The sequence below is a fragment of the Chrysemys picta genome, chromosome 7, assembly GCF_011386835.1.
Source record: "Chrysemys picta bellii isolate R12L10 chromosome 7, ASM1138683v2, whole genome shotgun sequence".
Taxonomy (NCBI): Eukaryota; Metazoa; Chordata; order Testudines; family Emydidae; genus Chrysemys; species Chrysemys picta.
The window spans coordinates 35,585,292-35,610,122 of record NC_088797.1 but is presented as its reverse complement, the minus strand read 5'-3'; the positions used below and the strand labels follow the sequence as shown (position 1 = coordinate 35,610,122).

At 41.1% G+C, this 24,831-nt stretch overlaps 2 protein-coding genes across 13 annotated transcripts in view; one reads left to right on the top strand and one right to left on the bottom strand.

The window, feature by feature from the left end:
* The window catches only part of WNT7A (Wnt family member 7A), a 130,423-nt gene that overhangs the window by 93,091 nt on the left and 12,501 nt on the right, over positions 1-24,831 (bottom strand). For all 10 annotated transcript variants that reach the window (XM_042849595.2, XM_005307167.5, XM_042849599.2 and 7 more), the window contains one exon: positions 22,811-22,941. The gene's annotated coding sequence lies outside the window, so the exon portion shown is untranslated. The remainder of the gene's footprint in view (positions 1-22,810; positions 22,942-24,831) is intronic.
* On the top strand, positions 209-20,856 carry FBXW12 (F-box and WD repeat domain containing 12). 3 transcript variants are annotated; one of them, XM_065551178.1, is made up of 10 exons: positions 209-355; positions 5,341-5,378; positions 7,278-7,441; positions 8,716-8,837; positions 13,029-13,238; positions 14,780-14,944; positions 17,074-17,281; positions 18,205-18,386; positions 18,478-18,605; positions 19,345-20,856. In XM_065551178.1, exons 3-10 carry the CDS (start codon positions 7,282-7,284, stop codon positions 19,442-19,444), a joined length of 1,275 nt encoding a protein of 424 aa, XP_065407250.1. In that variant the 5' UTR covers positions 209-355; positions 5,341-5,378; positions 7,278-7,281; the 3' UTR covers positions 19,445-20,856. The 3 variants fall into 3 exon arrangements, with proteins under 3 accessions (XP_065407250.1, XP_005307228.1, XP_065407251.1); XM_005307171.5 differs by lacking the exon at positions 209-355 and adding an exon at positions 1,872-2,044; XM_065551179.1 differs by lacking the exon at positions 209-355 and adding an exon at positions 1,936-2,762.

Below are 24,831 nucleotides of genomic sequence, written 5' to 3'. Positions count from 1 at the left end.
TTTAGAGCCTGTGTTTTAGCAAAGAGGTCTCAGCTGGACATTAAATTTAGAAGTTTTATTCCAGCTAGGTCCTCATATGTGAATCTGTTTTGTGCTGGTTAAACTTACCCTTTGCAGGTGTGCGTAACTGGCAGAAGACGTATGGCAGGTGGCTGGAGACACAGGGTTATCTGCTTCTCTTCTCCTTCTCGATGTATGTTCAGTCTCTCTTCATGGTTTGTTCTGGTCCTCATGTATTTTCAGACAATTCCACGGTTGGATTTGGTCACTGGAACCAGCAGGAATCCATGGACAACAATAAGGTGTCCGAATAATCCTCTTGGGGTGCAGAGATGTCTTCTTCTCCACCAAAAGGGTAATTCTCTAAAGGGCTGATTTACCAGTTCTCAGCTCTTGCTAACTAGACTTCGGGAGGAATTTGTGTTTCCTAGACTAGGTTTTTTCACTTTGCATTTATCTGTGTAGTTAAGTACAATCTCATTTTGCTGGGCCATTGGGCTGCAGCTTTTCCTTCACCTCCCATCTTCACTTTCACAGTTTCTCTTCTTCTGATTTTCTCTCCCTCTGCCAGAGTCCTGTTTCTGCTGCTTTCTGACCTGTATTATCTTAATTCTTTACCCTTTCTTGAACCTGTGACCTCTTTGAGCTGCTTTCTTCTTAAAAAAAAAACAAAAACCCAAGTCCCACAAAATCCTGTAGCTAATGAATGTATAAATGATAAGGTCTCTCTCTTTCTTTGTCTTCTATGGGAAGTTTCAGTAAATGGCCTTGTTATATTATATAGAGGATTCTTCTAGTCACATCTAATAGTCCTCGTTTAATATAGTCCTTATTCTGTCAAAAGCAGACTGCCCTTTACTCCCTACTTTGTCCAGGTATGAATTAATTTAAGCTAAAATCACATTAAAACTTATTTCACCAGTTTTAAAGACATGATCCTACAGCAAAAAGTATTTCCCTCTCCCCCCCAATCAAACTAATACTCCCATCCCTACCTTGTGTGTGTGTGTGTCCTAAGTAATGGTTCTTACACTTAACTACTTACCTAACTTTCTCCAGGTTTCCATCATGCTCACTTTCTTCTTTCACTCAGTCTAGCTGTAGATCACAGTAAAACTTGTAGAAAAGCATTAAGGCAAAATTACAGCCTAAACCCATAGAAACTTTGCCCCCAGGCTTTTAACCTTCCCCCACCATGAAGACCCTTCCACTAGCTACCCCAACTCTTCTTGCTCGGCTCCCATCATATGTCATGGTCCTTCCTCTAGAAGAAAGAATCCTTCTCTGCTGCTTTTAGATGAGACAACACCAAGATCATGACCATGGATGGTCATTAATTGTTCCATGGCACTTTCAGTAAGAGGGCGAGGATGTCTTTAAACTCTTTGTCCTATTTCAACTCACATAACTGCATTCTGGCTATAGATAGTCCCGCTGCCATTTCAGCCGCATCAAGCGTTCACCTTCACTGCCTGCCCTAAGTAGAGATGTGATGTTATTGCATGATAGTCAAGCTGCCATGTGCCACTGTAGAAGTAGCTGCATCTCAACACTGGGTGATCCAATCTGCCCTGACAGGTAGGGGTGAGAGGATGGGGCCTTGACACAGGTTGAAGGGAGTAAAGGAGAGAAGGGGGCTGGGGGCTTAGAAAGAGGATTACAAACGGGCACAGAGGACAAGCTTCAAACGAAGTATTTAGTCCTGTCCTGAGCAGATTGTCCCCGCTACCGGAGCGCTTTGTTACACTTTAGCAGCCCTTGTGCAAGGAGCTGGCCGTGCCAATGAAGTATCCTGGCCGGCAGGGGCCAGGCGCGCTGTGCCGGTGTAATCAGCGCAGCCAGCGGATTGCCAGGCGCGCTAGCTCCGCCTTTGAGCAGCCGCTGTAGCTGAAGCAGGAAACTTGGTCCGGAAGCGGAAAGACGCGAGACCCCGGCGGGGTGAGGGCTGGAGATGAGCGGCGAGCTGCTCACGCTAGACTGCCTCGTCCACGTCTTCTCCTACCTGGAGGCACCGGATCTGCTCCGCGCCGCGCGGGTGAACCAGGTACCCAGCTGGGGCACGGGGGGTGCCTCGGCTCTGCTCCAGCGCCCGCAGCCGCGCGTGTAGCGCAGGGAGATGCGGGCCAGTGTCGGTCGCACCCCGTTGGCAGGACACGGGTGGCGTCTGCTCTGCCCAGCTCTGGGCCTCCTTGGGGACCGCTGCACAGCCTGGGCCCCTGGGCTGGGGGCTTCTCCCTTTCCCCAGACACACTGCACCAGGCTGGGCGTGCCCTGGCGCTGGAGGAATGAACGGGCCTTTGCAAACCTATTTCCTAGAGCTCCCTGTGTCCCAGCAGAGCTGTCTTAGCGCTTCTCGCCACTCCCGGGGGTGCCTTTCCCCACCGAAATAACACTGGTTCCTGCCTCTCCCTCCCCCCCCCCGAAGGGAATTCACTGCCACTGCTCCGGAGCACACCCCGCTGTGCAGTAGGGGGAGCCCGCTGTACCCGCGTGGCCCTGAGGGGGTTTATTTTGCCTTGACGTTTAGAAACTCCCGCAGAGCGGCCGGTGGCACCAGCTGTCTGAGCTGTGAAATTGACAGCAGACTGGAGCAGGGGGGCTGTAACCCTGTATATAATGGAAATCCCTTCAAGCCAGGGGGTGCTGCAGCACCCCCTGCATCCCCAGTTCCAGCACCTGTGGGCTGGAGGAGCACACACAGGTCTGGAGACAACCATCAGGACTGCACATAAGTGTTCCCTTCCCACCCTTCATGACCACAGGTAATGAGCCTCTCCCTTGAGCCTTTCTTTCACCTCCATCATCACCCCACTCTGATCCATGTTCAGGGCTGCAGCGGTGCAGCCCCAGCCCCTCTGAGAGATCACACATCCACCAGCCCGCAGGTATTCTCTTCTCTAGTCTCTGCCTGGCTGCCATGGCAGAATTGTGTATAGCATGCTATTGCATCCAAACTCCCTGTATTCCCTGTGCTGCATCCAAGCCACCATAGGGGAGACAGCTGTGGCCAGAGGGGTGGGAGGGTCAGGACAGAGAATGAGGCAGGGGAGGATAAAAAATGGAGGGCAGTGACAGAGGCTGCTGCAGGACCTAACCTCTCCTAGCAAAAACCATCCCATTTCTGCAATGTGGAAGCACATAGGCTCCTGCCTAGCCCCATGCCTGCTTCTCCTGTGTGGGGATAAGCAGACCTTGAAGGGGGAAATAGGAACTCATTCTTAGTGACACAAAATGTCACATGCTCTGGCTAGTGAGCAGAGCGTGGACCAAGTTTGGGATTGGGTGTAGAGTCACTACAGCAGCTGTATGCCACTTGGGGATCCCCTTTGGATTCTCCAGAATGACTCAAAGCAGCTGGACCAGGTGGGAAAGCTAGTCTGTCTTATTTCACACTTGACGCAAAGCTTTGCCCATCCCATGTGATTTGCAGTAATGGTTTATCGGTGATAACTGTAACCAAAAGACTGATTATCTCCACTGGAATAGAGAGGAAGCAATACCTACTAGGTAAAGGACAGCACTGGAAGCCAGACAATTTGGGCTGTTTGCCTTGCTCTGCATAAAACTCCTGTGTAACTTTCAGTAAATTGCTTAACAGTGCACTGAGTTCCCCAATTGTTGTATGGAACTCAGACTTTCCTACGTCACCAAAGAGTAGTGAGGCTAAATTCATTAATATTTGTAAAGCACTTTAGGATCTCTGGCTGGAAGATTTTATAAAATGCAAAATATTAGTAGCATTACTTATTATTATAAAGCAGTGCTTATTTTGCAAACAATTTCTTAGAGCTGCTTTTACACAGATGGTAGTTTGATGGCAAACCACTGAAGCAAAGTTCAGGAGATTATTTTATTTGAGCCAGTTCAGAACATGCACCCTGAGTACAACGTCTTGCGTAAACCCATCCAAGAGGGAACAGGTGGTAGGGGGAGAGAAAAACAATGAAAAACATCAACTTGACATTTCAACTTCTCTGCTGTCAAGAATCCAGCTGCAGTGTGCAGTCCATCCTGCTGTTGGGAAATGCTCTTTCCGAATGAATTTGTCACTTGCAGTGTGTTCAGAGTGCAGCCATGTATATGCTCACTGGTATGAGCAGCCAGGATCGCATTAGACCCATCCTGCATACATTTTAAACCTAATATATCAAATTGGCACTTTCCTTTATATATTTGAGGCCTCCTGGAGGAACCTGACAGGTACCTATGTTGAGATTTCACACATCTTTGAAGAATCCAGTTGCCATGTTTTAGGTTGACAGGAGATCAAGACTTTGCTTTGGTTGGCCCCAGGGTGTGGAATACTTAAGGGTGGGTGAGTTGGTTTGGTTTTTCCCCAGAGGCATGTGTTTGTTATGGCCACGATTGGCCCCATATTTATGATCTTTGTTCCTCTATTTTTGTCCTTGTGTCATAGCTCCTCAAACTGTTCTTTTCATCTGCAGGTGGCAATAACCCATTTTAATGTTACAATATTAACCTGCTTTTCTGTTTTAGATTGCTTTTACTGTGCTGCTGGACTCAGCACCTTAAGTATCTAGATGGTGCAGGATGGCTGTCTTTAAATAGTTATATAGCTTTTAGTATGGAGATGTAAACACACATACAGATAAAGCGTGTGTACACAAACACTGACGGAAATGTCAACAAAATACAATCTTGAATAGTTATCTAGCACATTTCTGAATCAGTAGTATACTCCATATTACTGTGTTCTGTATGACTTTAATATCCTACACTAAATGTGCAGGGGGTGGTATAAACTGATTGAATTGTTAACAATCCTTTAAGAAATATACACTATATATATATGATCAAATACATTCAGCTTAAAGGATCTTGTAAAAATAAGTTTTTACTCTCTATTTGATGTTATTTCGGCTAGTAGCAAGTTAGTTGGGCGTTCTAAGCTTAGATGTTTATTGATCTTTCATGTCTCAATGATTATTTTCAAATTTTGGGATCGAGCCTGAACTACTTAACTAAAAAGCTTGCTAGGCCAGTCCTTGCACATATGTCCAAATTTACAAAACTTTGTTCACGATTTTAACCGCATAATTCCTATAAAAATCAATGTAAAACTATAACCAATTAATTGATTTGAAAATTCCCTCTTACTGTGTTGTGCTAAACATTCATACAAAATGTAAACTTAAAAAGAGTGATGATTCCAAGAAATTGGGGTGCAGCACAGACCTAGAAAGATTTCCTGGTCCCCTTCCCTGTCCATTGATTGATGTTATCTTCTCTTTTCTGTCAGTCACAGTAACACTGAAAAGTTTGAAACGCAGCTTCCTTCATTCTAAAATGTCTCGTCTTTCTCCCTTCCGTTTGTAATAGGCATGGAACGAAGCCGCAGGCACAACTTCCCTATGGAGGTGAGTGCCCCTTTCAATGTTTTGGGGAGTCCAGGCTAGGTATTGTAATAGTTGACAAGCTGCAAGGTGATCTTTTTGGGGTAGAGTGGGCACTCTCTGGGGTTCCCTGCTCAGTGTCCTTCACTGGCATTCTTTTATAGCCACTTATCCGGTACTTTTGCTTTGCCTTTTTTAGTAGCCCTTGGTTCCCATTTTGGCACCTCCTTTCTTAAGAGGGTAGTCATTGGTGTTCCTGTGGGTGGGCTCTTTGAGGGGCTTCACGGCTACCAAGTTCCAAGACCAGTCCTGCAAGGTGCTGAACATCAACCTGGGTGTCCTCACCCCCACTGACTCTGATGGGGACTGAGACAACCCAGTCTCTCTTGGGGCATCCACAGAATGAGAACCTGGAAATACTCGTGATCCAGGAATTTTAACTACATAAAGTCGAAGAGCATACAACATGGTAGACAAAGGGCTCACAGGGTTGATTGTAAGGCATGTATATGTGTGCGCACCGTTTTTTCACCCCACCATAGTGTTTGGAATCCATTCCCTTTGGCTGGTATGAAACTATAGCCGCATCATACAAATTCCACCGTATTTTAATAACTTAGATTGTTACTGCTCTACATTAAGGGCACCCCTCCAGTGCTCTGGGCACCCCTCTGGATAATCTTTTAAAAATACAGTAATGAATAAGGCAGATCCATCTGTTATCCCAGGAGCAACGCAGTTAACTTATAACTGAATTGGCATCCTTGTTAGCACAGCCTCAGTCTAGCCTATGGCCTCACTGCTATCTTCAAACTCTTATAGAGGTTTTCCTTCTAAGTGAAGTACATTGACAGGGCAGGGTGGGGAACAGGGTGACTAGATAGCAAGTGTGAAAAATCGAGACAGGGATGGGGGGTAATAGGCACCTATATAAGAAAAAGCCCCAAATATCAGGACTGTCTCCTATAATATCAGGACATCTGGTCAGCCTAGTGGGGAAGCTTCTGCTGCCACCAAGTGGGCTGTATCTATTCAGCAGACAAATACAGGCCTTTGGTCTGCAGGCTGACACCTTTCATTAGCATTTATTTTTAAATAATTTAAAAGAAAATGAATAAATTCCAGGACTAGGAAAGAACAGATCAGTTCAGGTTCCGGGAGAGTTTACCACTACTGGTTGGGAGCACTGGTGGGTGTGTGTTTACGATCACAGGGACATTTTAATTTTAGGTGACCATATTTTGAGCTTACAAACCTTGTTTTTGTACAGTCAAATTTTCCAAAGGTCAGGCAGTCCCTTGTAGAGGTGGGTGATATCTTAGAGGAAAAACTGGTTCTGAGTCGCATCTTTTCACAAGTGCCTTTATGGGGAGTAGAAATTGCGCTTATTCGGCAGAAGATCAGACCCAGAAAAGTCAGTGGAAAAGCACACACTGACTCAAGTGCTGCTGAATCACACTCACTCTGGGGATTGCTGTAAGTCTCTCACTGACTGTCTGTACTTCAGGAAGTTACACTTTCACTCAAACAGTTCTAGAATGCTTTCTTCAATGCATTATATGCAACCGGGCTTTTTTTTTTTCTTTTTTTTTTTTTTAATATTTTCAGCATGTTGCAGTGAGCAAAATAGTGGAGGCAGGCATATCAATGTTTGTACTCTCATTCCATGATGGTGTTTCCTTATTTCCATCTCTTCATATTTCACAATGGTGACTGCAGTGTCTTGTTTTGTGACTGGGGAGGAATTCCCTTTCTCTACTGAATCTTAAATTTCCCAAGTAAAGAAACAAAATCGTGCTTTTATCCATGACAGATCTTTGGATGTATCTAGCGACATCCACCAAATGTGAATAGTTAAGAAAAGTGTTGCAGAATGACCATCCCCTACTTTTAACCGAATAGTGTCACCTTTATGTTTCATAGAAGGATGTGCCTAGATCATTGGACCTTTTGCAATATTTCCAACCTGACTCCAGGTATGCAGACATGGAAACAGTACTATCTCCAACGCTCCAAACTTGAGCATGAAATGGCATCAGGTCGGCCATCAGCTGATTATATATGTCGGTCCATGAGAGGGCATAAAGGTATGTGAGAAAATGATAAAAAGAATGGTTACTTCTGTTGTTGTTAGGTGTTTTGTATAAATGGATCCAACCCCTCATAGGATCTAGGCAGACATATGCTTTATACATTAGCAATAAAGACTTCAGCAGCCTGCAAAATTGTTGTTCCCAATTTGAACATGCATTTTTTTACATGCAAATCCCACAAATCCAAAAGCTGGAAAGCTTTACTGGTACAAAACCATGAGGAAAATCTTCAGATTCAGTTGAAGAACCTTGGAAAATTGGCCTTATGGTATGATGGGGTGTGTACATTCTCAGAACAGGGCCCTGAAAGTTTTTAAAATTACTAGCTTCATCCCATAACATTTTGCAGAAAATGTCTTCTTCAAAGATGGTGATATAAAACTAAATATCTCATCTGTTATTCCATGCTGGTTAAATAAATTCTCTCTTCACTGATAACTATGGCCAGATTTTTATAGGGACTCAGGTGCTTATCTTTATCTTTAGACACACATATACCTTTAAAAATCTGGTCCTATATCCTCTGAGTTGCATGTCACCTTCAGTAAAGTCCAAATTAAATAGCACCCACACATAAAAATTTAAGACTGGACTCTGGTTTCCACACATAAATAAAAGTAGACTCTAATTTACTATATTCCCTTCAGATAGCAAGAAATTAAAGGGTAAATTGCACTAACTCAAGCCATGAAGGCTATGTTCATGCATCATATCATGCATCAAAACCAACTAGAATGCAAGTTTTGGAATACATCATATTTTCATTCAGACAGTAAGATTGTCAAGCAAAGGGTTAACAGCTTTAACTAAGGCAATTTTTATTGCTACCCAGGTATTATGCTGAAGAGTTATTTGCTGAAATAAATGTTGTTTAATCACCTTCTCAGTATAGGGAATAATTTGTGATTTATTTTCTCTCCTGCAGACACTTTTTTGTTTTTGCATGAAAAGTTTTTTTTATTTTGACTGAACATGTTTTGGATAATAGCATAGGCTACACTAATAAGTGTGAGTCATCACACTCATGAAAAATGGAACACTGTATCTACCGTTACTCTATTAGGAATAAACTACTAGGCCATGTTTGAAAGTGCAGAATGATAACGTGCCAGGAAGCAATCCAGACCTCCCCAGATTTATATCCCCATTCTGCTTAATGCCATTAGTCTCCTATTTAATGCTTTGCTGATAGGGACCTTACTGTTCCTGGTGAGCATGAAATCAGTTGATGGTCATACTGATATTTTTGTTGTATTTTATTATTGTAGGTAAAATAGTTGGTATGGCTTATCTCTCAGACAATGAGCACGTGTTTGGTGGTGGAAAGCTGAGGTCTGTGGTTTGCACTGCATCTACCGATGGCACTATCCGAGCATGGCAGGTCCAAGAGGTGGGATGCACACTCTTTACAAGTCCAGTGTCACAATCAAGAATATTTATACCATCATTTAAAAAACAATTATGTATCCTACTCCTCTTATATGATTTGTTGTTCTAGAATAGCTCTAAATCATCAGAAGGCAATAGTTAAAATACAGGTCAAACATTGCCCATGCTTTTTAATTCAAACTGTTCCAAAAATACAGATGCCATAGGATGGCTAGTATGTAAATAAGGAAGGGGGACTACAGATAACCCAGTTTTTGTTCCTAGTGTCATCTCTCTAAAGTTATGCAGAGGGAAATTGTGGCATTTTTTAATGTATAGAAGAGAACACTCACTAGTTTTAGTTTTTTGGGCCATACCTAGATCTTGAATCTCTTTCCCACCCACACTGCATAATGGCCCAACCTCATTCTTCCTTTTTATTTATATAAAAAACCCCTCCTATTATTTAATTTCATTTCCTTGGCAAGCGCTAATTCAGCCTGAGTTTTAGCAATTCTCACTTTATTCCTACATTTTTCTATCTTCTACAGTATAGCTTTGTTTGCTGACCAGCCACTTTTTCCATTCCCTATAAGCTCTCTGCTTCCTCCTATTAACCTTTTTTGAGGTGGCTATTCATCTAGGTGGGTCTGGAGCCTTTCCCTACAAGTTTAGCAAATTTCAGATTGTTTTTGTATAGTTGATTTGAAGAAATTCCAAGCCTCTTTCGTATTTAAGTCCTCGAGTCCTTTAACTAAATGTCTTACTTTCCCAAAGTCTGCCCTTCAGAAATAAAAGAAGAGTTAATGACATGGTTTGGATTTTCCTTCATTTAATATAAAGTGAATCAAATTGTGATCACTCAATCCAAGATTATTTCCTATGATCTGCTCTTCTGTGATGTCACCACCAAGTAAAGCTTAAGTCTAAAGTTGCATCACCTCTTGTTTCAGTGATGATTTGATGAAGAAAACTGTCATCTATCACATCTAGGAATAATTGGGCCCTACCAGTATTAGTAGTATTTATTCTGTAATCTATATCAAGGAAGTTTAAAGTTTCCCATTATGACACAATTCCCAAAAGTATTTCTCTAATAACACTGAAGTGAATGCTATCCATAACAGAGTCTGACTCCTGGGGTCTATAGCAGACCCCTAATACTATCCCAGCAGAACCTCCTTTTACAACCCTTCCCCAAAGTGATTTTGACCCAGATTTTGTCTGTACTATCACTTCTTTAAGTGTACAGCTGTCGATGTACCATGCTACCCCACTATCTTTCTTCTCTCTCTTAAACAGTACATAACCTTCAACACCTGTATTCCAGTCATGAGTGTTTTTCCACCATGTTTCTGTAATCCCTGTAATATCTGGTTTAACCTCCTGCACCAGTAGTACCAGTTCCTCCATTCTGTTGCCCAGATTCCTTGCATTTGTGTAAAAGCACTTCAGTTGTTTCCCTCAGACCTCACTCAGTTTTCTAGCTTGCGGTGTTCCCTTGTCCCTTACTATATCTTCCTTTAGCTGATTTTCCTGCTCCATCCCTGGCTTCAATACACTGGAGACTTCATGAGCCTCTTCCAGCCTCATCTCCTAGTTTAAAGCCCTTTTTAGCTCTAGTGCCAGTCTTGATCACAAAAGATTAACAGCCCAGGTACTCATGTGGAGTCCATCAATTAGAAGCGACAGAGGAGGCGAGAGACCTGGGTGTATGGGTCAAGCACAGAATAACTGAGTCATCAATTTAATGTGGCTGTGAAAAAGGCAAATGCGATCCTTGGATGTATTAGGAGAGGCATTTCCAGTACAGACCAAGAAACAATAATGCTATTTGTACAAAGTATTAGTAACATTTCACTTGGAATACTGGATACAATTGTGGTCACCCACATTCAGGAAATATTAATTCAAATTGGAACAGGTGCAGAGAAGAGCTATAGGATAATTGGGGAATAGAGGACGTATTTTATGATGGGAGACTGGAAGAGCTTGGCTTATTTAGGCTAGCAAAAGTCTGAGAGGGGATAAGATTGCTATCTATAAATATGTTGGGGGAGGTGGGAGAGGGCTAAATACCAGGGAGGGCAAAGAGCTATTTAAGCTAAAGGACAATGTTGGCACAAGAGCAAATGAATGTAAACTATCCATGAACAAATTCAGGCTGAAATTTAGAAGGCTTCTAACCATCAGAGGAAAGAGGTTCTCAAACACCCTCCCAATAGGAGTTGTGGGAGAAAACACTTTGTTTTTAGGAGAGTCTGACATTTCCCTGCAATTGTGGGGGCCTCGGGCACTGATGCAGCTTGGGACCTCCTATTCTCTGCCTGTGGCACAGAATAGTCTAGTCCTTTAGTCTCATTTTGGTTGTGGGGTTTAGTGTGTGGGTGCGGGGTGGTAGCGGCCTGTGATATACAGGAGATTAAACAATGATCTAGTGGTTCCTTCCGGCCTTAAACTCTGACTAGAGATGCAGGCTGCAGATGTCATCCCTAATGTTCAATATGTAATTCAAATCACAGCACAAAAAACATGGTATATTAATGAGATCAGACTTTGCTTCTTCCCTGACTTCTCTGTCCACATCTGAGAGGAACAGAGAGATCTGGCAAAGTTTGCAAGCAATTCATATTTCTAGTATTCTGTCCTATTACAGTGAAGGTTTTTCATGCATCAAAGCTCCACTCAAATTAAGCTTCTAATTAATTTGAATTAGATCTTAGATCAGAATTTCTAAGAGCGTTAAGTATTTGCTGTTGCTGCTTTTTCTGGGGAGTTCTTGGGAGGTGGGTGCTACACAATGTTCAGCCTGACAATCTTGCAATAAGATTAAAGTGCCATATTTATTGATTTCTACTTTTTTTTTTTTTTAAAGGTAGTCACTGACTATTGGGCTTTATTGCCCCTGAAAACAGCTATTGGGGAATATTACTTTTAGAGAAACTAGACTTGTTAAATGCAATCAAAATTTAAAATGGTAATATTAAGATACTCCAGGACTGCACAGTATCACATACTGGTTCCATTTAAGCTGTATTTTCTAACTGTGACATTTAACTGGCCAAACATAAAGCATTCAAGATCAATTACGAGAGCTGGACCATTGAAAACATGGTTGGGGAAATGAGTGCAATAATATGGCAAACTTTTAAGTTAGCTGGTGCTGGTATTGGTAGCATTCCCCCCCCTACAAACCTTTGGCATGCAGTATTACACACCTACATTTTGCATGCCTATTAAATGGTAAATCAATGGACACTGACCAATAACATCTATCATGTGACATGCACACCCATTTTTTGACAGATTTACAACACTTTGTCACTGTTGAGTTCAGCCCAGGACTTGTGTGTCAGTTACAACAGGATAGAACTTGACCCATGGGAGCAAGCAGGTGCAACTCTGCTTGTATCAGCTGACCTGAACAGAATTATGCCAAGGATGAACTTAGAATCAAATCTTGCAATAGATGACTTGTGGAAGTGTGCTTGGTCTCAATTTAATTCTTGTGATCATTAGACCACTTCAGAAACCACCATCCATTTTGGCAGACTGAAATGCTATTGGCAGTTCCTGCTCAGGAGAGACCCAGGACTTGAGTAGCAAAGGGTATCGTATTGTAGGTCCAAACTGAGATGAATTTGCATAGCAAGGTAGCAAATGTTGCTGTGTAGTCTGCCTGCATGTACATTTGGCTCTAAAATGTGCTATTAATTCTCAGTGCAGACCAGTTTCTGATGAATAGGGGAGATTGAAGATTTAAAAGCTATTGCAGATTCTTGCTCTGAAGTGGGGGTGAAGGAGTGGAATTTTCCAGTCCTGTGGTCTGCAGTGTCATTGGGTGTGGGAAGAATAAGTGAGATTTGTGGTGCAAAGGAAACATCAAATTATTTAAAATCTCATCTTTGGAAAGAGCTTCTTGGCTGCACTTTAGGATTTTTGAAATACAATGGAGTAAGCTGAGTCATTATTAGAATCCAGTGCGGGGGGAGAGTTCCAACAAGGAGAAAATAATGGCTATCTTGTTAAAGGAAAACTATTTCAACACAAACACTGGAAAATACCAAGCAAAATGTTGTTGAAATAGGTAATATCTTCAATGATATATACATACAAAAACAAGCAATGGGGGGAAAGGGATGCATTATTGATAACAATTTAAATCTATTTAAAATGCCCATAAGCTGGCCCCTAACTGCATATTTTTGTTCAGGGTACACAGATATGGTCAAGTCCCTCCCAGGAAGTGCCATTTGTAAAGGTTATTACTGTCCCAGAGTACAAACTAGCAATCAGCACAGATGCCCGTGGAACCATCAAGGTCTGGCATGGAGAAAGTGGGGAAGAGCTTGCTGCATTCTCCACATCGTCGTCCTCGTCCAGTTTGGTTACCTACTCAGTGAACGACAAGCCCTTCCTAACTGTAAGTAAACCACGGTGACTATAAATTAATGACCACTATCTAACAAGATCAGCTACACCTAGATATGTGCTCGTTTAAAATAATGAGGAATATGCTTCTGATGTGATGCATTTTAAGCACTGGGAGATAGGAATTAAAGGTGCATAAAATGTATTGAGACTTCAGGTGAAATCTCGGCCCCATTGGAATCAATGGCAAAACTTCAATTAACTTCACTGAGGCCAGGATTTCATCCTAGAACAGTTTGTAAAGAATGAATTATTCTGCACTAGATGATCTATGTTCTAGTGCTTCATCCAGTCTCATTTCAAACGTCTGCAGGGATAGAACTTTAACCACTAGACTGTGGATGTGTCACTTCCAAGGGCTTTCGTTCTCACAGCCTGGAGTTCTGATTTTTAGCTTAAAATTTATTATTTTACTACCTTCATTCTTTTTCTGTTGATGATAGCACAGTCATGCTTCCTTGTGTTTATACCCTTTGGAGACTATCAGATCCCCTTCAAGTTGCTCCTTACCCACATTATATTTAGTTCTTCTAATCTTTCCTCCAGGCCCTTTAATCATTTTTGGTTTCTCTTCCTTGGACTCCCTTGAGTTTGTCTATATCTTTTTGGTTTTTGGAACAAAGTATCTAGAACACAGGAAAATGCCACATACTAAGTGTTTATACAAATGGCTGTAATGTACATCTTCTGCCTTGCTATTACAATGGAGCAAGTACAGGCATGTGTGGTGTGGAAGTATGCCAGAGCAGGACAATAGAATTTGTGTTTATTTTGGCTAGGAATAGAAAAAGGCTTTAACTATAGTTGTCTTTGTGGGGCTTGTTTGGGAAGTGACTGTTTCAGCCCTCTGTGGATTTAGTGCTGCTAGTGAGGGGATGAGCACTGCACAGTCCTGTTTTTGTCATAACTGCCGGGAATAGGGTTAAGAAGACTGAATGTGTATTATAGTAGTTCAAAACTACAGCATAGTGGCATTGTGCTACTGCAGAAGCACATGATGGACTGGTGAAGAATTAAATTCCCACTTCAGAGACTGGAATCAAAGATGCTGAATCATTAGGAAATATCTCTCTACTGCCTTTTGCTTCTGCTGCTCCTGATACACAATACATAGAAGGTCTGATTTACAACACTACATATAATGAGGTGGTTCTACCTCCACAGGGTTGTGTTCATCCTGTATGCCAACTGCTGTAAGAGCAGCAGGAGAGCAGCTGTGATGAACCCTAAAAATGGACTCAGCTCTCTTTTTTTTTTTTTTTAAAGCTCAGTCAACAGTAGGAAGTTTCCTTTCCTTTTCTTTTGAATGAACTATGTAGGAGACTCTGTGCTATGCGCATCTTGATGTGAGATACACTTTAGCCTTCAGGCGTGGTGCTGATAGTACCACTCAAAGTTTAAATTCAAATGAGACAAAAATGCTTGATGTCATGAGCACTAAACCTTCAGATTCATATAAATTCTTTTTTTACAGAAGCTGGGATGTTGTAACCATGTTTCTTTCTTACTCATCTTTTTTTTTTTTTATTGTAGGCAGCCACTGCAGGAGGTGCTATCTATACGCTAGAAGTTCCTAATCTAAATCAGGTCTCATGTATTACAGCATTTCAAAACTCTAGCATTGATTTATTACTTTGTTCACCAGACGAGCAATGGGTAATTGCTGGATCTACTGAGAATGCAGCTCCATCTCCAAAGGTACAGTATTACGTAAAATTGGGAGCTGCCTTTAAATATAGGATCTCTATGTTTTAATATAGTCTCTCACCTTCCTCTTGATCTATTGGCATATCTCACTGACTAATGGACTCAGCAGCCTTTATATAGAACAATCTCTACCTCAAAGTAGGTAAACATTTATTCTTCCTTTGTTAGAACATTTTCCTAATTAACTTAAAGAATTTGCCCTTCCTGAACGAAGTGCCCAATGTATTTTATTCCATAAGTCTTAATGGCAGTACACCTAATTTATAATGCAGCTCTCTCTGTTACGAACACTCTGCTTGTAATGCAACAGGCTCAATTTGAATATCTAAAATGTTACATTTTATATTTTTGTGGTGCAAGTAGAGCCATCAATGTACTAATTTTCCATATCTGCTAATAACTAATATGAAAATTAGAAAAATAAAAATACCATAGAAACTTTGCTGGAAGAGTAAACAAATAACTTGTTCTCAGCGTTGGGCATCTGATAAACCTAGTGGTTATTATCAAGCTCCTCATCTTTACAGAATGAGAAATCTTGCTAACGGCTAGGTTCAGCTACATTCCAACAAGACACTTTTTTCATCCGAATTTGTTGATTTGTCAAAACCTGAATGGTTTTTTTGGAAAGGGGTAGACTTTGACAAATTTACATTGGACTCCTGCCTGGTTTTCTGCTAGCTCGCCTATGCGGACTTCCCTGGATTCAGGACCCCATATCTTCCAGGCCAGTTACTTCCCTCTGTTGCCCAACTTCTGAGAGCCCTGGCTGCGACAGGAGCGTGTGACTCAATGCTCCTAGTCAGTTTGCCAGGTAGGCTACAGAGGACCCAGGGTCCATCTGGCAGATGCAGACTTACTGACCATTCTTTTTCAGTTTCACTGCTGCCCACCACTAAATAGCAGCAGTGAAACTGACAAGATGCTTAACTTGACCAGAGTCTGGTCAATTTCACAGCTGCTATTCAGTGATGGGCAGCAGTGAGACAATCATTACTTTCATTAGCAGCTGTCAGGGTTTCCAGTGTCCCCATCTCCATTGCAGCCTACCAGATGGGCAGCCAGGGATCCTAGGGAACACATTTCATTTTGGAAACACCATCTTTCAGTGTTTCTGAAACAAAATAATGTGGGATTTCAGTTCTGTGAAAATTTGAGGTTTTGGCATTTTTGTTCCAATTCAGGATACATTTTTTTCCAAAAATACATTTTTGCAGAAAATGTTGTTTCCCAACCAGCTTTGAACTCACCCTAGATTCATATTTGCTTAAGAGATATTCTACCATAAATTAGATAACTTGAGCAACAACAAATTTTCAACAGCCCTTGACAGGTTAGATTGTTTTAGAATGGACACTGAAAAGTTTACTAGAAACACCTCACAAAATAATAAACCAAGCCACAAGTCATTTGTGATCTTTCTTTGTGCAAAAAGTGCCACTTTCAGCAGTACTCTGCTGGCGTCCTTCTAGTCAACACCCCATACACCCTTTCTACATGCACATTTTAGCACAGCTGCCTGTTGGACAAAAGGAAAGTGGACTGGAATAGCAGAGACTGCTGTCATTAAACATTCAGATATACTAGCAGAGCTGTATAAGGAATGGGTAGGTCTACACTACCGGGCTAAATGGACCTAAGTTATGCAACTCTGACTATGTGAATAACTCGTAGGTCAACTTATTGCGGTGTCTATACTGCGCTGGGTTGACGGGAGAAACTCTCGTCGACTTACCTTTACGCTTCTTGTTCCAGTGGGGTACCAGTCAACAAGAGAGCGAGCGGCAGTTGATTTAGCAGCTCTTCACTAGACCCACTAAATTGACACCCCACCCCCCGTGGCTTGATCACTGTGCGTCGATCCCTCCCTAAGTGGAGACAAGCTCTATGGCTCAGCTATGCCAGGTCCTATGCCATGCTTTCACAAGCATCAACCTCTCACTTTTCATTAAGTGTGATGACTCAATAAACCATTGAAAGATAAACTTCAATAAATCTGAATTAGCAAAAAGCTTTTCTTAATGGAAAAAATCCTTAACAAGAATTATGAAATCTAAGGTTTTTCAGAGGTGGCACTGCAGTCTGAATAGTATATTTGTCTTTGTTTTTCTCTACACCAGATATTTCATACAGATTGCTTGATTAACCCAGCAGATGAATCACCTGAATCTAGCTGGCTGCCTGTCAACAATTGTGCTGTAGTCTGCTGGTTACCAAAAGCACCAGCAAGAATAGCAGTAGTGCACCGAGATCGCATGTCAGTTCAAAGGAACATCACAGTGTTTGATCTAGCTCTCAAAAAGTCTAAATATAAAATGGAAGTTCTAGGTATGTTTTGATATCTATTGCCTATTAACACTTCATAGCAGAGAAATTTTATTTTATTTTGTAGTAATCACAGGTGTCTTATTATAGTTCAGGATACAAAATATTTTATTTTAGGGATGGAATTTTCTATAGTTGGTCTCTCCCAAAGGTGACTTTTTTTTTTTTGATGTGGGTAAAATCCATTATTGTTATAAGAGACTCGAAAAAAATAACAGTTGCATTTGTTGCAGCTGTTCTTCAGGAACTATGCTAGCTTCTGGTTGCAGTTTGAGGTGTTTAAAATTGATCTGTAAAGCTGTACAACATAGCTTGTGGCCTTACTGAAGCCAACGATTTCCCCATGTACTGTCCCAGCAGTCAAACTCAGCTAGGGCACACAGACATGTAAGTGGCCAGAGGTACTCAACTCTGGAAACAATCACTACCACTGCACCAACAGAGCCAGTTGACCATTAGGGTATAGTAGCAGGCCCCCCTTTGTTCTCAAGACGTTACTTAAGGGGTAGAGAGGAGATTTTCATTCTGCATAAGGACTACAAGGGGGGAAAAAAAGGATAAGAGGCTAAATTAAAATATACACATGGTCCCTGGTGGGCAGAAAGTAATTTCAAAAGTCAAGGGACCCTCATAGAGAACACACAGCCTGCAGCCCCTTATGTAAAAACAGGGCTCCTGTCAACGGCTTCTCCTGACTAACAATGTAGCACTATCACAAAGGGGGAGAGAGAGAGAGACTCATCATGGGATGTTGTAGGTCAGTCTCACCACCTTTGAAATCTCTTACTCCTAGTAAGCAGCCCTGAGCTGTCTGGGCACCAGAGAAGGGGTTTCTTTTATTTTTATATATAACTCTTTACTGCAGATTTTGGTAGAAGTGATTTTAGAGTTGAAATATAATCTTTGAAGTATTTTCTTTATAAAAGCTCAACAGGTTGCAAGTTTCACACTACCAGGAGGAACTTGGACCACAGAAATTCTCATGAAAGGACATGGCACAGAAACAATTCTTTTAGGATGTGGAGCAAACTTAGAACTATATTCAATTTTTGGGACTCAAGTAGAAGCTTTCCAGCATCACAACAATACAATCACTTCAATATGGGTGGTATGTGTCTCAACTGTTTAGTTCTTGGGGGGGAGGGAGAACAGCATTGTTTACTGTACTCTAACTACAGTATTTTACTTTAAATTGGAAGGATGCTTTTCGTGTTGTCACATCATCTTTGGATCTCTCACTCCGTGTGTACACATGGAAAAAAGTAAACAAAATCTCTTCACTGACAAGTCGCTATTATTTACTAGGGGGAACCCACAGATGGTCAAGGTAAGACAGCTCAGTTGGTAACTAGACAAAGCTAACAAGTTGTGATATAAATCAAGCCTTTGTTTTTATGATTAACTTGCTTCCACTTACAAAAAGTGGAGGCTAACTCAGTACATTGAAAGCTTAAGTGACATTGTCACTACTGCTGTCTCCTCCAAAGTGGGGGGAGGAATTTAAGTGAACATTTTGGGAATAGATTACCCTACTGTTCAAACAACTGTAGAAAATAAATGGCTGAAGGCCATGTCAACCTTTTTTATATGTAAAATATTTCTAGTGAGTTGAGCATGTGGTTCTTGTATTTTAATAGCATTCTTTTTTATAAAGTCAATTTCTGCTGTAAACCATCCTTCAAAAAAGTCACACCTTTTATTTTTCAGTTAGTTGAGCCTTTGCTAATTAGACACAAACAGCATCAAGACTATGTTTGAGAAGCTGCAGTGTAGTGGAGTTTAAACGCCAGGCAGAGCTCATGCAACATACAGGAAAGGTAATGTTCAGGATCTCCTCCCCCCAAGCTCTGAAAGTTTAGGGTGCCTGTCTGGACTGTTTAACAGATTAGGTCACAGGTGGTTTCTGCTTAGGTGCTTCAGGCTGCTAGATTAAAATATGGATTTAATGGATGTGTTTAAACTTTAAATTGTAAAAGATCCTAACTTAAGAGGCAGCTAGTTATAGTCATGTCTCCTTTTAAAGGTTTTCAGTTTAACATGTTCTGTTCACAATTTTTCCACAACAGGGGCTTTACGGATGTGGCATGTGACAACATCAGCATCGTAGGTGTAGTGGCTGAAAGTGATGAAACAAGTATTTTAAGAGCATATTCCTTTAACCTGTAAATAGAGAAATATGTAATGATCCTTCATTATTTTAGCTGCAGTTTTGGGTGTTGCTTTGCAAAGCTTTCTTCTGTTAAGTATAGGGCACTATGTAGGGAAAACAAAGGCTTTATGGTGAACTAGCAGTACCTTAAGTATGAACAAAGAGCTGTTCCCTTGGAGCAATATGCAGTGATAAGCTTTGTGAACACCCCCATGTTAATAGAAGAGATGCAGATTAGCACCATGAAGCTAGGTCCCCTCAATCAGAAACCATCAGTTGTGGGGGTGAAGTCAGTCTACAGTAGACATAAAAATGCTACTACCACCCCTCAAATGTAAACTTCAGTATATCAACCATAAAGTATAGCTTAGGTATGACCTCTCGTAAACATTATCTAGTCTAATTATGAAATAAAAATATTCCTTTAAAAAACACACTAATTTCAGTAATGCCACCACTCTTTATATTACAGCCTTTAGAATGCAGTACCTCAATAAGTAAACCTCACTTTCCATTATGAAAAGTTGGGTGCTCTTACACTAAAAAAGAGTCATACAACAGTTTAAAATTTATTGGATCTGCAACAAAGTACAATTAGTCACATGGAAAATACTCAATACATACGTAAATTAAAATACAAGGAGGAAACAATTCTTGAACCTGGTTCTGTCAATATAGTGTGGTTCAGTGCAACATCTCCTGGCATGGTGTTTTATCCAGAAGATGGATGATATGCTGTAAACTTCTTTAAAAAAGTACAGACTTAAGTACTGACTACCCCTAAGTAACATAGCAGGGGACATCTTTTCCACACCTGCAAGATTTAGACCAGTGTGAAGTCTTGCAAAAAGTACATAACTCAGCTATAAATTTACATTGCAATGGTGTAATCATGGAAGAGTTTGTACTTTCACACATCTACAGGAAAGGACCACTATACTTCCTTCCACTGCTTGTGATTCATTCAACATTATTTGTTTTTAAGCTGGTTGCAAGTCTTCCCTTAAAAATATCCCACATACCCATGATCAATAAAATCAAGCTTAACTATTTTAGATGTTTACTCCTCTAGAAAAATAGGACATTTGAGTTGTCATTAGGAACTTGAGACTTTCATAAGCACTGAGTACTTTAAGAGAAGAGGTCTATCCCTCACTTCTAATAAGATCATTAAAAGTCACTTGAATTAACAATACACTTTAACTCTTATTCAGTGCTGGAAAATCTTAGCCTAATCTTGAAAGGAAGGTGAGAGACTATTTTACCATATTACACCACTCACTTTTACTAAAGGAGCAAATAGTGTGTTCTGTTTGTCCTCAAAAGCAGCACTATACTGCTGCAACCTTGCGGTTAGTACTGTACATGGGTTGTCAGAATGAGTCTGTTGCTGCCACACTTAGTTTCATTAAAACTTAATATGATCAAATATTGGTTTGGCTTATACCGTTTTTTTCTTCACATATCAAAGCTGCAGAAGTTTAGACTGAGCCAAAATGGTCCTGTTGTAATAATAAAGCCCTAAGAAAGGCAGCAGGTTGTATAGTTAACTCCTTGTGAGCAAAATCTCTGCCCTAAAACTATGCAACCTACTACCTCTTCCTAGGAGCCCACTGTTTCTTCTGCAGTTCTTCTATTTAGCAGCTGCACTGTGAAATCAGCTGTTAACTTTTATTGTAGTTTCTTTTGACTTTGTTTTCAGACATGCATATACTGTGACATTTTACATTCATTTATACTTCCAGGTAACTTCAGCTTTATTTCACTATATTTGGTAATATTGTTTAAGTCAGGAATGGTAGATCAGTTACAAAAGTTGTCTCGACTAAAAACCCTGATGACTGATATACTGCTTCAGTTTTACCTTAATTACCACTACCACTTGTTCAGTCAGAACAGCCCCTAAAATGATCACTTATCAGGTAGCTCCTTCTCCCACACAATAAACTAGTCAGGGTTTAACCATTTTAGGCAATGAGAAAACAAGTTTGAGCCTATGCCATTTAAAAAAATAAATAAAATGTAACCAGCTCAGATTTATTGGGTAAAGAAAACCTTCTGGGGCTCATAACCCCCCAAGAAGCTTAAAACAGGCATCAGGGGATCATAGCCATCCTACACTGTTTGGGATTACCCTCCCATTTAGTAAGGTGCAAAGAAAAAAGTGGAGAACCACTAACTTAATTTCACTTCCTAGCATTGGGGGGGTGGAGAAGTGGAGGGAGACAGACGTGTTTACACAGGATAGTACTGCTGAAGCCATTTTCTCCCAAATCAGTTCACTGGCTACTTGGGCTACATGCTGTCAGGGCAGCCATGAATTTCAAAACTTGTGTAGCTGTCTGACCAATTGAAGTCAAGATTAGTAACGCAACAGAACACACTTGAAAGACCATTTGTATATAAAAATCAGCAATATATCACTCACCTTTGAAAAAAATTCAGCATAGTAGCCAAATGCAATGTTAGTGTGTGCCACATTAGCATTTAGTGCTGTAAATCCAGCCACTCAATCACCTGATATTTTACAGGCTTGAGTGAAAGTCCACTCACCAACTGTAAACTCAGGATGCTCAGCTAGCATGCAAAGGAACTGCAGATTTTTTTTACTCCTCGGGGAAGGCAATAGATTGTATAGTTATCTCCTGAACAGGGTAAAATAACTACCCTACAACTATACAATCTACTACCTCACTCCGCTAGAGAAATTTGTACACAACAGTCCTAGTTTCAGGAAATATAGCTTAGCTGCACAGCTATTCAACTCTGAACAAGTTTTATCTTAATGGCACCAAATACCACCACTAGTATTTTGCTTAATTAGAAATTAAACAACTTTAGTTTTTAAATGACCCCATGCAATATACAGTTAGAATGAAATCTATTCTTCCATACCTGTGCTGATCCCCTAAAGAGAATTTTAAAAAATCTAACTTGAAAATCAGAATGGTAAAGAAACTGACTTTCCAGGGATAAATAAATCCAGACATACATATCAACTCTGCTGTGCTACAGAAATGTATTTCCTCTGCCCACAAGCCCTTTGAACTAGAGAAGATCTGAAGAACTGGACAATAAGCTTTTAAAGTGAAAGATCTGACATTGCTGATTTTCTGCTGCTTTAGGAAAGACAGTAGATTGTATAGTTATCTCCCAGTTGTGGGTATGACCCTAAAACTATACAACCTACTACCTCATCCCACAGTGCAGGCATCTTCTTAGTTCAGATGTAGAGGAAATGTTGTTTTACCAGAGACAAGTTAGCTGCAAGACAGCATCTATATTATACATAACAGTTTACCATAGAGAAAGCTTCCCCTTGCCTCATGCAACAAGTTACTTAGAAAGACTTTGACCTCAGACTTTTTTAAAATTATACCAACCATTAGGGGCTCTCAAAACTTCACCTCTGGATAGACAGCAAGATGCAGAACAAGAAAGGTATCTAAAACTCAATTCTCTTTTAAAAATGTGAGTTAAATTACAATCTTCTTCCGTAGATGTAATCTCAAATCTGAAAGTAGAAGAAAGACAGTCTGTCAGAAATCTTATATACAGACCTACATCACTTATTCCTCATGAATTAATAGCAACAGTGAAACCTAAAAACCATGATTTTCTTCAGCCAATTTTCCTAGTTGTACCAGTGTAAGGGCTTAATGTCTATAATCTAGACAAAATACAAAATGTAATACTATGAACTACCAATATTTTAAACTGATTTAGCGTATGGCAGTTAAATGCTAACTTTAAATCTAACAGCACAAAGTACGACTTTGCAATATCTCGGTGAGCAAATTGTTACTGTAGATCTTAAATTACCGTATATGCTTGATCATAAGCCGGTTCATTTATAAGCCGACTCTTCCCTCCCCCCCCCCGATGGATAAGTAAAAATGGAAATTTTTTATAACCTGTTCATAAGCCGACCCTATAATTCAGGGGTCAGCAAACTTTGGCTCCCGAGCCATCAGGATAAGCCGCTGGTGGTCCGAGATGGTTTGTTTACCTCAAGTGTCCGCAGGCACAGAGGTAAACCTAAGTAAACAAAGTGTCCCGGTGCGCCAGCTGCTTACCCTGACAGGCCGGGACAGCAACTGGTGGGGAAATTTGGGGGGGGGAAGCTGGGAGTCAAGGGAGTAACCCCTGTGACCACTCCCCACATGACCCCACCCCTAGCCCGGGACCCTCACACTCCCCCCATCCCATCCCTTCTTATCTGGGGAGGGCCAGGGGAGGATGTCTCTGACCTGGCTGGAGCTGCTCCAGCAGGTTGGGCAGCGCGAGCGCGGCCGCAGCGTGCTCCGGCGGGCTGGGCCGGGCGGTGTGGCCGCAGCGTGCTCTGGGGATGGGGCCGAGCGGCACAGCTGCAGCTGCTTTGGAGGCTGGGGGGAGAGAAGTGTGGCCAGAAGCGGAGAGAGTCTGGCCCCGCCTCTTCCCTTCTCTCTCTGCTGCCTCTCCTTGCTCCCTAAGTTGGGGGGAGGGGCTGTGTCCCACCTCTCCCTCTCTATACCCGTTCATAAGCCAAACCCCATCTCTGGTGCTTCCCTTTTTACTAAAAAAATTCGGCTTATGAACGAGAATATATGGTAAGTTCTTGGAGGCAGAAACTAGCACAATATAGCTTTGATTCTGATTGGGCCCCTCTAGGCGCTACAATATTAGTTCAACTTGTTTCTCCAAAAGCAACTTAAATGTATTTAAGTTTACAATGAATGAATTAGTACATCTTGTCTGCCTTTTTTAAAAGTTAAAGCCAGTTTCTACACTAGCACTTCAGTTGACCATGATCCTGAACAAGTTTGGGGGGAGGAAAAAAACAAACAAAATGTGTGCCAGGCAGATATGTATGGTTTAGAATCCAGTGCTTGGCAAAGGTAGCTTGAAAACAGGGAATTGGGAGGAAAGCGGATTTATATTTGGAAAAACAATTAACAGCCTGAAGTATGTATTTAGCAGTGCAGCTTTCTAAACAATTCAAATACATTTACTAGTTTTTCTTCACAATTCTAATTTAAGATTCTCAGACAAGTCTTCAAACAAAGCCTTAATAGAAGAGCTCCCAACACATTAATGTCCTTGCCAAAAAAAATACAACCCATGATCCAGTGCATTTATATACAAACAGATGACATTATTCCTCCATGAACAGCAAACATAAAAGCAAAAGTTTCCAAAATTCTTCAGTGCTGTACCTTCATTTGTACAAATATTGACAATGAATTTTATTGGATTGCTTTTAAGAGTCTGCCATGGATTAGCATAAACCCCAGATCTACTTTCATGAACCTTATTCCTATCATAATTTAATTTTTAATTATTTCATTGCACAGATCGGCATAAGCAGTTGGTCCTAATTCCCAAAACGGAAATAAATTTCAACAGTAGCACTGGGAGAAGATGC